A 13,409-nucleotide genomic window follows, 5' to 3' on the forward strand; every position below is an offset into this window, starting at 1 on the left:
TAAGCAAGTACATATAACTGAAAGTGGATGGACACTCAGAGCCGGGGAGTGAAGAAGGCAAGTCTGCTTCCGAGGGGAAGGTCCCTCACAGGTTCAGGCCGGAACACAGACCTGAATCGCTGTGTTCAAGGCAAGAAGCAGGGATGGGAGAGGGCGTAGCTGCGAAGGCAGGCTGTACTCTGCACCCAGGCGCACTTAGCTACCCCAAGGGGAACTTTCTTTGCTTTGGGGGAGGGGTGTTGTACCAGCCTACCCTCTTGGGAAGCAACTCAAAAATATGACTCTTAATACCAAGATTAAAAAGTAAGAAAATGTTAAAACAAAACAAAACAAAACAAAAAAACAACCCCAGAACTCTGTACAACCTTTGGCCTAGTGATTTCACTTCTGGGAATCTCTGAGAAAACAGTCTAATATGTGGAAAAATATTATGCACAGAGATATTCAGAGCGATTCTACAATAGCAAAAAATAAAATTAGAAACAACTTCAAACATTCAAAAGAAGTAGATTGGTTAAATGAATAACTGCATATACATGCAGTGAAATATGTGGCTCTTAAAAATAATGCTTACAAAGATTTTTAATTTACCCGGGAAATGCTCATGCTATGAGTGAAATAAATCCACATACAAAATTACATTATGGCATGATCTCAACTGTGTATAAAATAGCTAAAAATACTGGTGGAAAGATATATATATATTTTTTTGCGGTACGCGGGCCTCTCACTGTTGCGGCCTCTCCCGTTGCGGAGCACAGGCTCCGGACGCACAGGCTCAGCGGCCACGGCTCACGGGCCCAGCCGCTCCGCGGCACGTGGGATCTTCCCGGACCGGGGCACGAACCCGCGTCCCCTGCATCGGCAGGCGGACTCTCAACCACTGCGCCACCAGGGAAGCCCTATATATATAATATTTAAAATGGTTTCCCGAGTCATGGGATGATGGGGCATTTTTTTCTTCTTCCTCAAATTTATTCTTGTCTGCATTTTCCAATTCTAAAAAATAGCTGTTCAGTGGATTTAATGAGAAGAAAGGAAAATATGTAATTTGCTTTTGGAGGGCTTCCCTGTGCTGCAGCCCCTCCTCCCCTGCTGGTAGTCTCTCCCTCAAAGGGAGACAGCCTTTGATGCACGAGCTAAATTCAGTTACTGACATGAGTGGGGAGGGAGAACTCTTGTACTCGGAGGATAAGAGAGAGGAGGGATCTGCCTCTCCTGGCCTTCCTGTCCCCCTCAGATAAGGAGTAATCTATGGCAAGTTGGCTCTGCCACTTTCTTAGCCCCAGTTAACAGCGAGCATGACTCAGGCAAAGCCAGGACAGTGTCTCAGACAAGAGGCATGTCTGCTGCTCCAGGATCCTGCCCTCAGGGATGCTAGCTTCTCCCCATCTCCCCTCCCATTCTGCAAACCTCTACTGGGAGCTCCTGTAGCTGAGACCCCAGGCAAGGCCCCAGGGAGCCAAGGCACAGTAGTAAGTGCTGGGCTACAGGAAGGAGAAGCTCTAAATAACGTACTAAGAATTATAACCAAGGTGTGTCCAGAGGGCTGCAGGAGGCTGTGCAAGGGCAGGAGCGACCTGTAAAAGGCCTGTGCTTCCCGTGGGGCATAAACCGGACCAGGTGGAGGATGCGTGGTACAAAGGAAGCCGTGAACAGAACCCAGGGAGCTCTGAAGTGCCTTTGGCAGCAATGGGTGTTTAACGAGATAAGGGAGATGGATTAGATCAGGGGTTCTTGCCCTAAGGGCCAAGGCAGCCCCTGAACCCCCCAAATTATATGTAAATATGGGATGTATGTGCATTTTTCTAAAGATGGGTCCACATATTTCATCAGATTTTCAAAGGAGGTACTGACCTTTTGAAAAGTTAAGAAGCAAAGAATTAGATTCATCATTAAGGGCCCTTGTAGTTCTAACAATATAAGATATCCAAAAGCCAACATTCCCCCTGGGTACCCAACTTCAGAAATCACTCAGCCTCTCAAAGCTGCTGAGTCCAAGGCTGTCCACCCCACAGGGAGAAACTCATCTGGTGTATGACATGTTAGTATGCTGCATGCCCTGCTTCCAAAAGGCTTGTGTTAAAAGCTTTGAGCTGGAGCGAATTTGAATCTAGAAAATCAGGGACCAGACCGTGAACTCTTCTGCTTTCCTCGCCAAACAAAGCACAGTGTTTTGCATGTTGCAGGTGCTTTGGTCAATGAATGGAAACAAGAGCACCCCTACTTTGACACCTTCCACAGGAGATGAGCACCACTGACTCTGGGGGCGGTGGACACAGAACACATCACCACTGTGTACGAGCCTGACTCTCTACACAGAGGGCCACGAGCACCCTCAGCAGCTTGCAGGGCTGTGAACGAGGCCAAGGAAGATGGCCTGGCCTTGAAGGCTGTGGACTGGAGAGAAGCCTGTCTTCTAAAGATAGGAAAGGTCCTATCGCTCTGGTGGACAATATATGGACCTCTCTGAACGCCGGGTGGACAAGCTGACTTCCTGACTCCAGCCCAGGGATTCTGTAATTCAAGGGGATGGATGACTCACGCTCAGAGTTACAGGCATTTAGCCAACCATCTCCTCCCATGCATCCAGGACCTGCATCCCAGGTCAGTCTCCCACCCTGTTACATGGCTTTGAGCAATGTATTTAACTTCTCTGTGCTTCAGTTACCTCCCCTGCCAAGTCAAGGGGCCGGATGAGACCATGGCCAATATCCCTTCCACCTCCAAAAGACTTTAATATGATTACTGAGCCATTAAGATCAACGGAAAAGAAAAATGCATCCTGCTTCTGGACACTGTTTGTCGCCAGTCTCCAAGAGATATCTGTAGGAGCTCTGCTCAGTGAAGGAAACGGATAAAAGAAGGACACGTGGAACTACCAGACAGAGGGCCACAGGCTCCCAAGCCCACCTCCTCAGCTGCAACTGTAAAGACCTCATATGAGTGGCTGAAGCCTTTAGAAGGCAAGGGAAGTGGTCCTGCCCATCAAGGGTATGTCCCTACAAGGACAGGGGGTAAGACAACCCCACCAGCCTAAGGTACTCTTGCGACCAGGAGCTTTCTCACTTGGGCTTCCTGGGTTTCAGTTTTACCGTCCATAAAATGGGAAGAATAGGGATGGCTCTGAATTTTAACACTTCAAACTGACCACCAAAGCCAAGGGCTAAGTGCAGTGGAGAGGCACTGGGTAGGATAGAGCAGGGGACCATCCGATGCAATTGTGGGGTAAGCTTCGGATACCCGCACATAAGGATTTTTTCAGAGCCTTCTAATGAAGATGTCCCACTTGTCTCCACGCAGGAGGGGACATCGGGAGTGAGCGCAGGGCCTAAGCGCTGGGCGGCTGGGTGGGCTGCGGGGGCCCTGGCCGGCTCACCTGATGAAGGTGGTCTTCCCGGTGGAGTACTGGCCCACCAGCAGGACCATGGGCTTGTTGTCGAAATCAGCATCCTCCAGGGCGGGGGAGTGAAACTCGTGGAAGCGGTAGTGCTCTTCCAGGGGCAGCAGCTTGGTCCTGTAGAGTTTCTTGAGACCCTCGCTCACCGTCTGGAAGACCTCGGGGTCCTTCCTGCGGCGGTCATCGGAACGCAGCCAGCTGAACATCGCGGCCACCGCTCGCCTTCTCGGGCCCGGTGCGCAGTCCCAGCAGGAGGGCGCGGAGTCCGGCGACCCCCGTTCCTTGGGGAAGGCGTCCTGCAGGGCGGGTCCGTCGGGCTCCCAGCTGCGCCGCCGCCTCACCGGAGCGCGGGGCTCAGCCACACCATGGCCGGGGCGCAGGGCTCGGGGGTCCCTGGGGCGACTGCGCGGGGCCGCGAACGCGCTCTTCCCCTGCTCCTGGGACCAAGCCCAGGCCCGGCTTCATCCAGCAACCAAGGCCGGAGGGAGATAAAATATCTGGGCTGGGCGGGAGGGCTGCGATCTTGGGAAAAAAGTCAAACCTGCAATTAAAATGTCAGATGCCGGGGTCCCCGGTCTCCCCCAGCTCTCTCCCGCTTTGGCTCGGGTGCAGTTTAGGGATGGTTTGGCTCTTCTCCCGCCCGCCTGGGAGGCTCAGGGGAGGAGGGGGCGCTGCCCAGCCAGCGGACAGCTCAGCATCTGCAGCCGCAGCCCGCAGCCCCAGGCGCCTGTTTTAATGCCAGCCGTGCAGGAAGCCGGCTCGCGGAGGAAGTCCCCGAGTACTGGCAAGGCTGGCGTGGCCCTGCGGCCCCGGCGGGGAGAAGCTGAGCAGGGCGCCGCCATGTTTATGGGCAGTCGCCCCACTAGGGACCCGCGACCGCTTGCTGCCTGGAAAGGGAGGGATGCTGAGCTCGGTGGGAACGGTCTGGTATTTCATTCCCGGCCACTGGAGGTTTGATTTGGGAACAGCGCCCTCTCAGGGACAGCTGCGAAGACAGCGTTGACCTGCTTCACGTTCTCCCTTCTCTTAGATGTAGTCTTTCCATTAGTTGCTGAGTTCAGTTCCTTAGGATGACAGGTTCTCTATTACTTGGGAATATTTTTCTTGGGGCATGGAAAGAAGAGCCCAATATCAGCTTGCCCCAAATGACCAAAACTGTCACTACCCAAACTTTCTGCTAGGTCTAGGAAGAAGTCAAAACCATTTTCATTCATTCATTCATTTGTTCATTCCGTCCGGTAAAACCAAACAAAACAAGCAGAACCTCCACAAGTAGTGAACCGGTATTATGGCACAATTTTGGTGACTGTGGTTACAAACTTGATCACCAAGATGAGCACATACAGTCTCTCCCTTCCAGGAGCTCCAGCCCAGGCCGGCCTTAAAGAGGAGATAGGAGCAGAGGGCCCTGGGTGCACAACGGGAGGAGGCATTCTTTTTGCCTGGATACTATGAGGAAGATGTCACAGAAGGCAGACTGTGAGCTGGACCTTCAATGACGAATCTACAGAGAAGAAGGAGGACATTCCAAGCTGAGTAAAGGGCACTTGCAAAGGCTGGGGAACATGGAAAAACTTGGTGTGGTGAAGGCAGAGAGAACAGTTTGCTACCTAGAGTACTGGGTTCAGGAGGGTGGAAGGGAGTGACTGAGGCCAGGCACAGAAGGCTTTGCAGAAACAGGAATCATGGAGGAGATAAGGAACCAATAATAATGTTACTGCAGATAACTGTTAACATTGACTGAGCACTCACCATGGGCAGGGGCCTGGGCTACGTTCCCAGCGAGTATTGTTTCATTTAACCTTCGCAGCAGCTCTGTGAGGCAGATCATGTCTCCAGTGTCATGCCAAGGAGAAGGGGATGACAGCTGGCCAGGTGTAGGCAAAAAGGGGTGTATTTGCCTATAGGGAATTTAAACACAACAATAAAACCAACTCAAAGTCAATCTGCTTTATATTCTCACCATTCTCATCAGCATCAGTGACAAAATACTCTCTCCTGCCAAGGCAGATGGCTCCCATATACTCGCCTCCACAGACGAGGAAACAGAGTAGGCTAATGGGCCAGGTGGGACTACTAATGCTGGTAGCGGTGCAGGGGAGGGGCTGGAGAAGCAAAAGAGGCTGGAAGCCAAGAGACTGATTAGGAAACTTCAAAAATGTAGGAGTTGGGGTAATCGGGCTGGGAAAAAGTCATATTCAAGAGATTTTTTTCTTTTTTAGTGACATAGAATTGACAGATCTTGGTAAGCAATAATAAGGGTAAGATGGAGTCTAGGATAATTCTGAATTTTCTACTGTAGGGGACAAGATGGTTGGAGACACTGTTCCAACAATTAGCGGAGTCGGGAAGAGAGCAGACTTAGCATTTAAAGTCTGAAACATGTGGTCGAGGTGCCCATGGGAACTCCAAGGGGAGGAGCGTGGTGAGCTGCAGGGTTTCAAGTGGGGATTGTCAGAGGTGGGTGCTGGCTCCGATCTCCTTGGCTACAGCTCAAATCTCCTGACTCCCTACTTGAACCCCAGAGCTGATCACCTCTTTCTGTGCTCTCTGCACCCTTCGTTGAGAAACCACTCAGGTTAATATTTCACCCTTGGTGTTAAGTTAGCACTGGCATATGAGCATAAGAGGCAACTTTCAAAATATTTAACAACTCACATGGCATGGGAATGGAGCAATCAGAACAGACGTCTGTCTTCTCAGTGAAGCAAGACCTAAGGCCCTTTTTTGTAGAGATACAAAAGACAGAGAAGGATATTACAATAATAAAACCCACAAAAGAGCATCCAAAATATATAATTAATGCCTGTATATTAATAAGAAAAAAATTCCAATAGAAAAAAATTAGCAAAAGACCCAAAAATTCCTTTTATAAAAGAGGCTACAAGCATGTCCTAAAAATATAAGAAAAGATGTTAAACCTCATTAGTAGTGTCTGGAAGTTGGGAAGGTCTGGGTCTGTTGAGGGGGAGAGGTCAGGATCACCAGGGTGCTGGTGGGGAAGTCAGGGGTTCCTTTGTGGAAATATTTCAATATTTTAGTAATTAGTACAACCATGGTATTGTGTACAACCAAATGTCAGCCCTGAATATTTAACTTATTGAGTGTATGTTGACACATCTAACTCTAGCTCGCAGTCGTGAAGAGTTGGGAAATCTATCTTTTAAATAAAGGAACCAAGTAAGGATGCAGCATGTCTATATACTAACAATAACAAGTTACAAGAGAGAATTAAAAAAATAAATCATTTACAAAAAATAGAAACATAGGGATAAATCTGACAAAAGATGTACAGACCTTTAGATGAAAAGTAACACAACTAAATGGAAAGACATTAAAGAAGTTCTAAATAAGTGGGAGAGACATACCATGTTCAGTTATGGAAAGATTTCATGTCACAAAGATGTGAATTCTTTATAGCGTAATTGCCAGATTCAATAATAGATAGAATTTAAATTAAAATCTGAACGGGGTTTTCCATGGAAATAAACATGGTGATTCTAAAATGTACGTAGAACAATAAATAGTCCAAGAGTAGCTAAGGTATCCCAGAAGAAGAAAGAAAAAGAGAGGAAGGCACAGGAGGATTAGAAGGAGGAGGAGGGCTTCCCTGGTGGCGCAGTGGTTGAGAGTCCGCCTGCCGATGCAGGGGACACGGGTTCGTGCCCCGGTCCGGGAAGATCCCACATGCCGCGGAGAGGCTAGGCCCGTGAGCCATGGCCACTGAGCCTGCGCGTCCGGAGCCTGTGCTCTGCAACGGGAGAGGCCACAACAGTGAGAGGCCCATGTACCACAAAAAAAAAAAAAAAAAAAAAAAAAAAAAAGAAGGAGGAGGAAGGGAGAAGGAGGAGAATAAAAGAAGACAATATCAACAGCAAGAGCAACAACTAGGTGAAGGGAACTTGCCATAGTAGAAGTCATTATCAAGTTGCAGTGGTTAAGGTGGTGAGGTTTAGCATAGAGATAGATCAAGAGAACAGTGACCCAGTAAAATAGTCAGGACATGTGGAAACCTGATATATACAGAGGTTGTAACAGAGAATGCATATATATATTACAACAAGGTCAGGAAGAATTCCTTCAATAAGACACCAAAAGAACAAATGGCAAATGAAATACATTTGGCAATAGTAAACCTAAGTCACTGTTATTCAACTGAAGATACAAAAGATAGTGAAAAGATATTTGCAATACATAAAACCAACCAAAGAGCGTCCAAAATATATAATTAATACCTGCACATCTGTAAGAAAAAGACAAACATTCCAACAGAAAAAAATATATTAGCAGAAGGCAGATTCCTTTTCCAAAAGAGGCTACGTGACTTCTACCCTATAAACACAAGAAAAAATGTTGAACCTCATCAGTAGTTAGAGAAATGCCAAACCACAATTAGATGGAACTTCACACCCACCAAAATGGCCAAAAAGAAAAACATTGGTTGATAACAAGTGGTGGTGAGAATGTGGTGCAATGGGAACTCTCACTCGTCACTGGTGGACATGTAGATTGTCATAAACGCCTTAGGAAACAATTTGGCATTACCGGGCAAAGCTCAAGGTGTGCGTGTCCTCCATCTACCTTGCAATCCCATGCCTACTTGTTATCTAGAGAGACTCTTGCCCACGTGCAGGTGCATGGGGAGATAAGTATGTCGAGGGCAACATTGTTTGTGACAGCAAAATATTATAAACAATGAAATTTTCTTCACCAAGAAAGTGGATAAATTGTGCCATGTTCATATAACAAAATTAATTTCATATAATAATATAGTACTATACCAACGTGAAAATGAGGACACTGGATCTGATGCCAAAACACAGTGCTGGGTAAATAAAGCCCGAGGTAGGCTGTGATACAAAGCATAATAAATACCACTTCTCTAAAGTTTTAAATTATGCAAAAAACACTCCCTGTTTTTCATGATGCTCAGAAGTTTTTAAAAAGTAAGGGAATAGAAAACAATCTGGAAAACAATGTCCTCTGGGGACTAAGGACAGAAGTGAAATTGGGGATGGGGACACAGGTGGCTTCAACTATATATTCGCAGTGCTTTATTTCTTAACCTTGAATATGAGTACTTGGCTATTTATTTATTATTCCCCCATCCTTTATAAAAAATATCTGGTCCTTAGATACACAAAAGTAGATTTTTTTTCATAATCGTGGTTCAAGACAAACTCCTTATACCTGGCCTTTTTGTTACATTTTTTTCTTTTTTTATTGAACACACTTTTAAATAATACAACGAACCCCTGGTGAACCTATCAGCCAATCCGAGAACTGGAAAAATTAGCAATAGTTTGCCTGTATCTATGTGTCCCTCCCTTCCCCTATGCCCCGCCAGCCCCAGAGCTAGCCACTACCTGGAATTTATTCCCTTGGTTTTTAAATTAATGTTATCATTAATAATGGCATATTGTTGAGGTTTCGTGCTCTGGAACTTTGTAAAAAGCATATCCTGCTACAAGTAGTCCCCTGGAACTTAATTTTTTCCTACTCAACATTCTGTCAGCGGCATTCGCTTTCAGTTCCCGCTGGCTCCTAGCGGCCTCTCTCCTACCAGGTGCTTCTCCTATGCCCACCACGTGGCTCCTATAGTTACCCTGAGGTTCCCAGGCAGACAACCTGCAGTAGATAGAGTCCCTGGGCCCGCACATCCTTAGTGGCCTCAGGAAAGTGGCTTCACTCTCCCAGCCTCAGCTCCATTGTGAGTGAGAGTTTTTTGAGAATGAATGGAGACAATGCATGTTGATTTCTCAGTGACTGCCTGGTCAGTTGACAGTGCTCAGTATACACTGTTAACTCTTAGTATAATAATCACTGTTATTGTTATTCACTATGTGGGCACTGCCCTGTGTTCTGGACGTATTTAATAAGCTAGCATATCATTGGTCACTGAGTAACTTTTTCCAGTTCATTTGTATCTTAACTGAGGGTGGCTCATCGGCTCCAAGAAGCACAACTGCTAGTAGTGGAATGTGTGGCCTTCGCTATAGGCCCTTGAGGGTGACGCTATGAAATTGGGCTTTTTCCTTCTTTTTCTTCTCTTTCTCACTAAGACCACCAAAGTCTGGCCAGAAGTAGAGGGAGAAGAAGGTGAAAACTGCAGTGGCAACTTGGAATAGAAAAAAGCTTGAGCCCTGGCCCTAACTGGGGAGGTTAGAGGAGTCAGGAGGACGGTTCAAGTGGTGGCCCAGGTGTCCACAACCCTAGAGCTTGGGCCCCTCCCAGCCTGGCCCCTCCCAGATGAGTACACCATAGTTTACTCTTTTTGTTGAGCTCCGCTGAAGGGGAAAATGCGTCAGCTCAGCCAATTCCTCTTGTTGAGAATTAGACTAAGCTATTTAACCTCTTCTTATGTCAGTGTTCTCATATGTGAAACCCGGTCTAAGAATGACACTGTACAATGCTGTCGTGGGGATAAACTGACACAGTGTAGGTTAAGGACCTAATACCATTTTATAATCTCTATACAAATATCTATCTATCTATAGACATAATTACATATATGTATATATATATGTGTGTGTGTGTATATATATATATATATATATATATACACATACATATGGCATGTAAGTTCACTTTTGTTCATTCAGTTTTCATTCATTCAAAGGGAAAGTGAACTACTGTTCTTTCTACTTGAACTACTGTACTTTCCCCTTGAATGAATGGAAACTGAATACATACAAAGAAAGGCAAGTCTGGAATAAAAATAAGGAGATTAGGAAATTGTACTCAGGAAATTTATAAACAGAAAAGGAGATGAAGTAACAGGCTGAGTCCAGTTGTCCAGTTGTCCCTGAACAGCCTGCCCTGTTCATACCATTACTGCCACACCTATTGATACTTAATTACTGGGACGTGCATCTGTCATACACAGCAGCTCTTGGGGGCAGAAAGAGAATCTCATCCCTAGGTTACCAGGGGTGAGCTCACCGGAAAAGTCCAATATCACAAGGAAGAAAGCCCACACTATGGGAGGCAGTGGTGGATGTCTGGTTTTATTAAAGTGTCTGCTTCTTGAGCCCCTACAGCTCAGTTTCCTCTCTGAGAACCTCATCTCCCAAAGGCAAGACATTTGTAACTTACAAGATGTGAGCTATAATTAGAAAACCTTCCATCATCACCTTCATTATCAGTCTCTGCTTTCATAGCACTTGTGTTCCTAGAGGGTGGGCATTGCCCTTGTAGCATCTGGTCCTCACAGCAGTGCTGAAAGTGAAGATACCAATGCTTCCTCGAGAGGAACACTCACACAGAGAGGTCGAAAGCTTTGCCCCCACAGGCATCCTCTGTGGAGCTATCTATCATCCTACCTCCTTTCCCATCAACCAAAAAAGGTGTGAGGCAGCTTTCCAAAATCTCCTGAATTCTGAAAAATAATTTAACCCTTGAGGCAGTAGATGGGAGGAGAAGGGGCAGGTGGCTGGTGCAGCAGCGATCATGTCGGGGGGAGGTGAGCTCACCCAGTGCTCCTTAGAAGTGAGCAGCTTGTGTGGCTCCGAGCTTCCTGATGAAAGCAAAACCAGAAGTAAATTCTTGGTCCCAAGCCCAGACATATCAATCTGTCCCTGTAGGCAGTACCTTGATAGCACTATCCCACTAAACAACCCCCCTTGGATAATAAAAGTAACAAAGCAGTGAAACGACAAAAGCACAGGAATCCAGAGGGACCCTGGAGCAAGGACAAGTCTTGAGCATCTTTCCTAGATGGTAAATCTTGCCTGTCTCCCCACTAGGGGAGGTCGACGAAGCTTCTTGATGAGGAAGGCTGAGCTGTCATTTCTCTTGAAATCTCGCTCAGTGCTGAAGCAGGCCCCAAACTTGACTCATTAGGGAAGTGGCTCTTGATGGGCAGAGAGACTGGGAATGTGAATTGCCTGCAGTTGGCTAATGATTGTAAAACAATAAGGCTATGACCATCACACAATGTGTACCAGCAGAAGGAAACTGATAAAGGCAGAAGATAGGAGCAGGCATTATTTAAAAATACAAAAGCAGACAACAGTGGAAGTTGAAGAAGCAGAGCCTGCTCCTGTCTTTAAAAGTCTGCTACTCAGCAGCTATGTCTCAATTATTCTCTATTTAAAAACTGTATTTATTTTTATTTTATTTAGTTTGTATTTTGCTTCTCAATTTTGATTATAAAATTTTTTTTTGCTTACTGAGTTTAAAATTGTTTTATAGGAAAAGTTATTGGTTTTTTTCTTTTAATTTTATTTATTTTTACTTTTGGTTGCTTTGGGTCTTCGTTGCTGCACACGGGCGTACTCTAATTATGGTGAGTGGAGGCTACTCTTGGTTGTGGTGCGTGGGCATCTCATTGCAGTGGCTTCTCTTGCGGAGCACGGGCTCTAGGCACGCGGGCTCAGCAGCTGTGGCTCGCAGGCTCTAGAGCGCAGGCTCAATAGTTGTGGTGCACGGGCTTAGTTGCTCCGCGGCATGTGGGATCTTCCCGGACCAGGGCTCGAACCCGTGTCCCCTGCATTGGCAGGCGGATTCTTAACCACTGCGCCACCAGGGAAGCCCAAAGCTATTGGTTTTATTCTTTATGATTTCTCCCATTACGACATTAAACTTAGAAAGGGTTCTCCTCAAGAATTTGAGTTTTTATTTTCTTGAAATTGTTCTCTAGTTTGAAACTTTTATATGTAACTTTAAAATTCATCATTAGCTTTTTTTTTTTGGTATAAAGTTGTGGAGTGGTGATGTATTCAAAATTATTTCCAGATTCTTTACCAGTTCTCTGTTGAATAGTCTTCCATTCTCTTTTGATTTGTCAAGTCTTCTTAAAGACACATTATTATAAATTATTGAAATAGGATAACCCTATTTCAGAGTTACCCTGTTTCAGCAAGCTGTGTCTATTTTTAGTAACATGCCATTTAAATTACTGTAATCTTATGATACATCTTAATATCTGGTATGAATATTCACTCTCCCTTACTAACATGTTTTAACAATCTCTTAGTCTCACTTTCTTCTTGTCCTTGTTGTCTTCCCCCTCCTCCTCTCTCTCTCTCTCTCTCTCTCTTTCTCAAAATCTTCTGTTCCTTCTAATTGAAAAGTAATTATGAAATTTGCGGGTAATTTAGTTTCTGTCTTATTTCTGTCAATATGTATTTATTTATCCTCTGCCTTTTCCCCAGTCAACATTATACCATGTGTATTTCACATATCCTGGAAAACTATTCAAATAATTAATTGGAATGAATGCTAATATCCAACTCTATGGAAATTCCTTAATTTAATTAGCCGTACTAAATAACGAACATGTAAGTCATTGGCAGAATTATTGCCAACAATAATAAAAGCTTTATTTCAGAGTTATCTATTCTGTTTCACTGAAAGATGAACACCTTTGTACATAATTCTTCATCCATGGTTTTATTTACTTAATATGTATTTTATAAATGGAACCATTGGCAACATTATTAATTCTTTTGATACTTACCACCAAATTGCTTTTCAAAAGAGGTACAACAGTTTATATCCTATTGCAGGGATGTTAGAGTTCCTAGGGTTTTTTTTTTTCCCCCAACACTGTATGTTATTATTTAAATAAATTCACCAATTTGGGAACTGGAAAATATCTCATTTTTTAAAATGAGTGTATATATTATTACAAAAAAGTTTGAAATTTTTCAGTTGTTTATTAGCCATTTATATTTCTTCTGTGACTGTCTATTTTTGTTTATCCTTCATTTTTCTAAAAACACTTTGTGTTTTTCTCATTGTTTTGAAAAAGTTTCCTTGTTTTTACAATAAGGACATTAATCTTATGTCTCTGTGTTTACTCATCCAGATCAATTTTGAAGATGTTTTGTCAATTACCTTCTCCTCGTCTCTCCCCTCCCCCACAAAACAAGATCATTGGGATATTTTTTTATCAGAATCTCAATAAAATTATAAATTAATTTTTGGAGAATTAACATCTTCTTAATATTTAAATTTTCAATCCAAGGAAATGATACAGCTTTCCACTTATTCTTTTACATCCGTG

At 44.7% G+C, this 13,409-nt stretch overlaps 2 protein-coding genes across 2 annotated transcripts in view; one reads left to right on the forward strand and one right to left on the reverse strand.

Moving 5' to 3' along the window:
* EHD3 (EH domain containing 3) overlaps nucleotides 1-4,118 on the reverse strand; it is a 29,762-nt gene extending 25,644 nt beyond the window's left edge. Inside the window, exon 1 of the mRNA XM_079940977.1 lies at nucleotides 3,380-4,118. Within this exon, the coding sequence (XP_079797103.1) occupies nucleotides 3,380-3,606 (227 nt within the window). The 5' untranslated portion in view covers nucleotides 3,607-4,118. The remainder of the gene's footprint in view (nucleotides 1-3,379) is intronic.
* A 6,731-nt stretch (nucleotides 4,119-10,849) lies between these two features.
* Nucleotides 10,850-13,409, forward strand: part of CAPN14 (calpain 14) — a gene marked incomplete at both ends in the record, with an annotated part of 57,404 nt that continues 54,844 nt past the window's right edge. Inside the window, 1 exon segment of the mRNA XM_079940779.1 lies at nucleotides 10,850-10,888. Coding sequence (XP_079796905.1) covers nucleotides 10,850-10,888 — 39 coding nt within the window.

Source organism: Stenella coeruleoalba, assembly GCF_951394435.1.
Source record: "Stenella coeruleoalba genome assembly, chromosome: 13".
NCBI classification, from domain to species: Eukaryota; Metazoa; Chordata; class Mammalia; order Artiodactyla; family Delphinidae; genus Stenella; species Stenella coeruleoalba.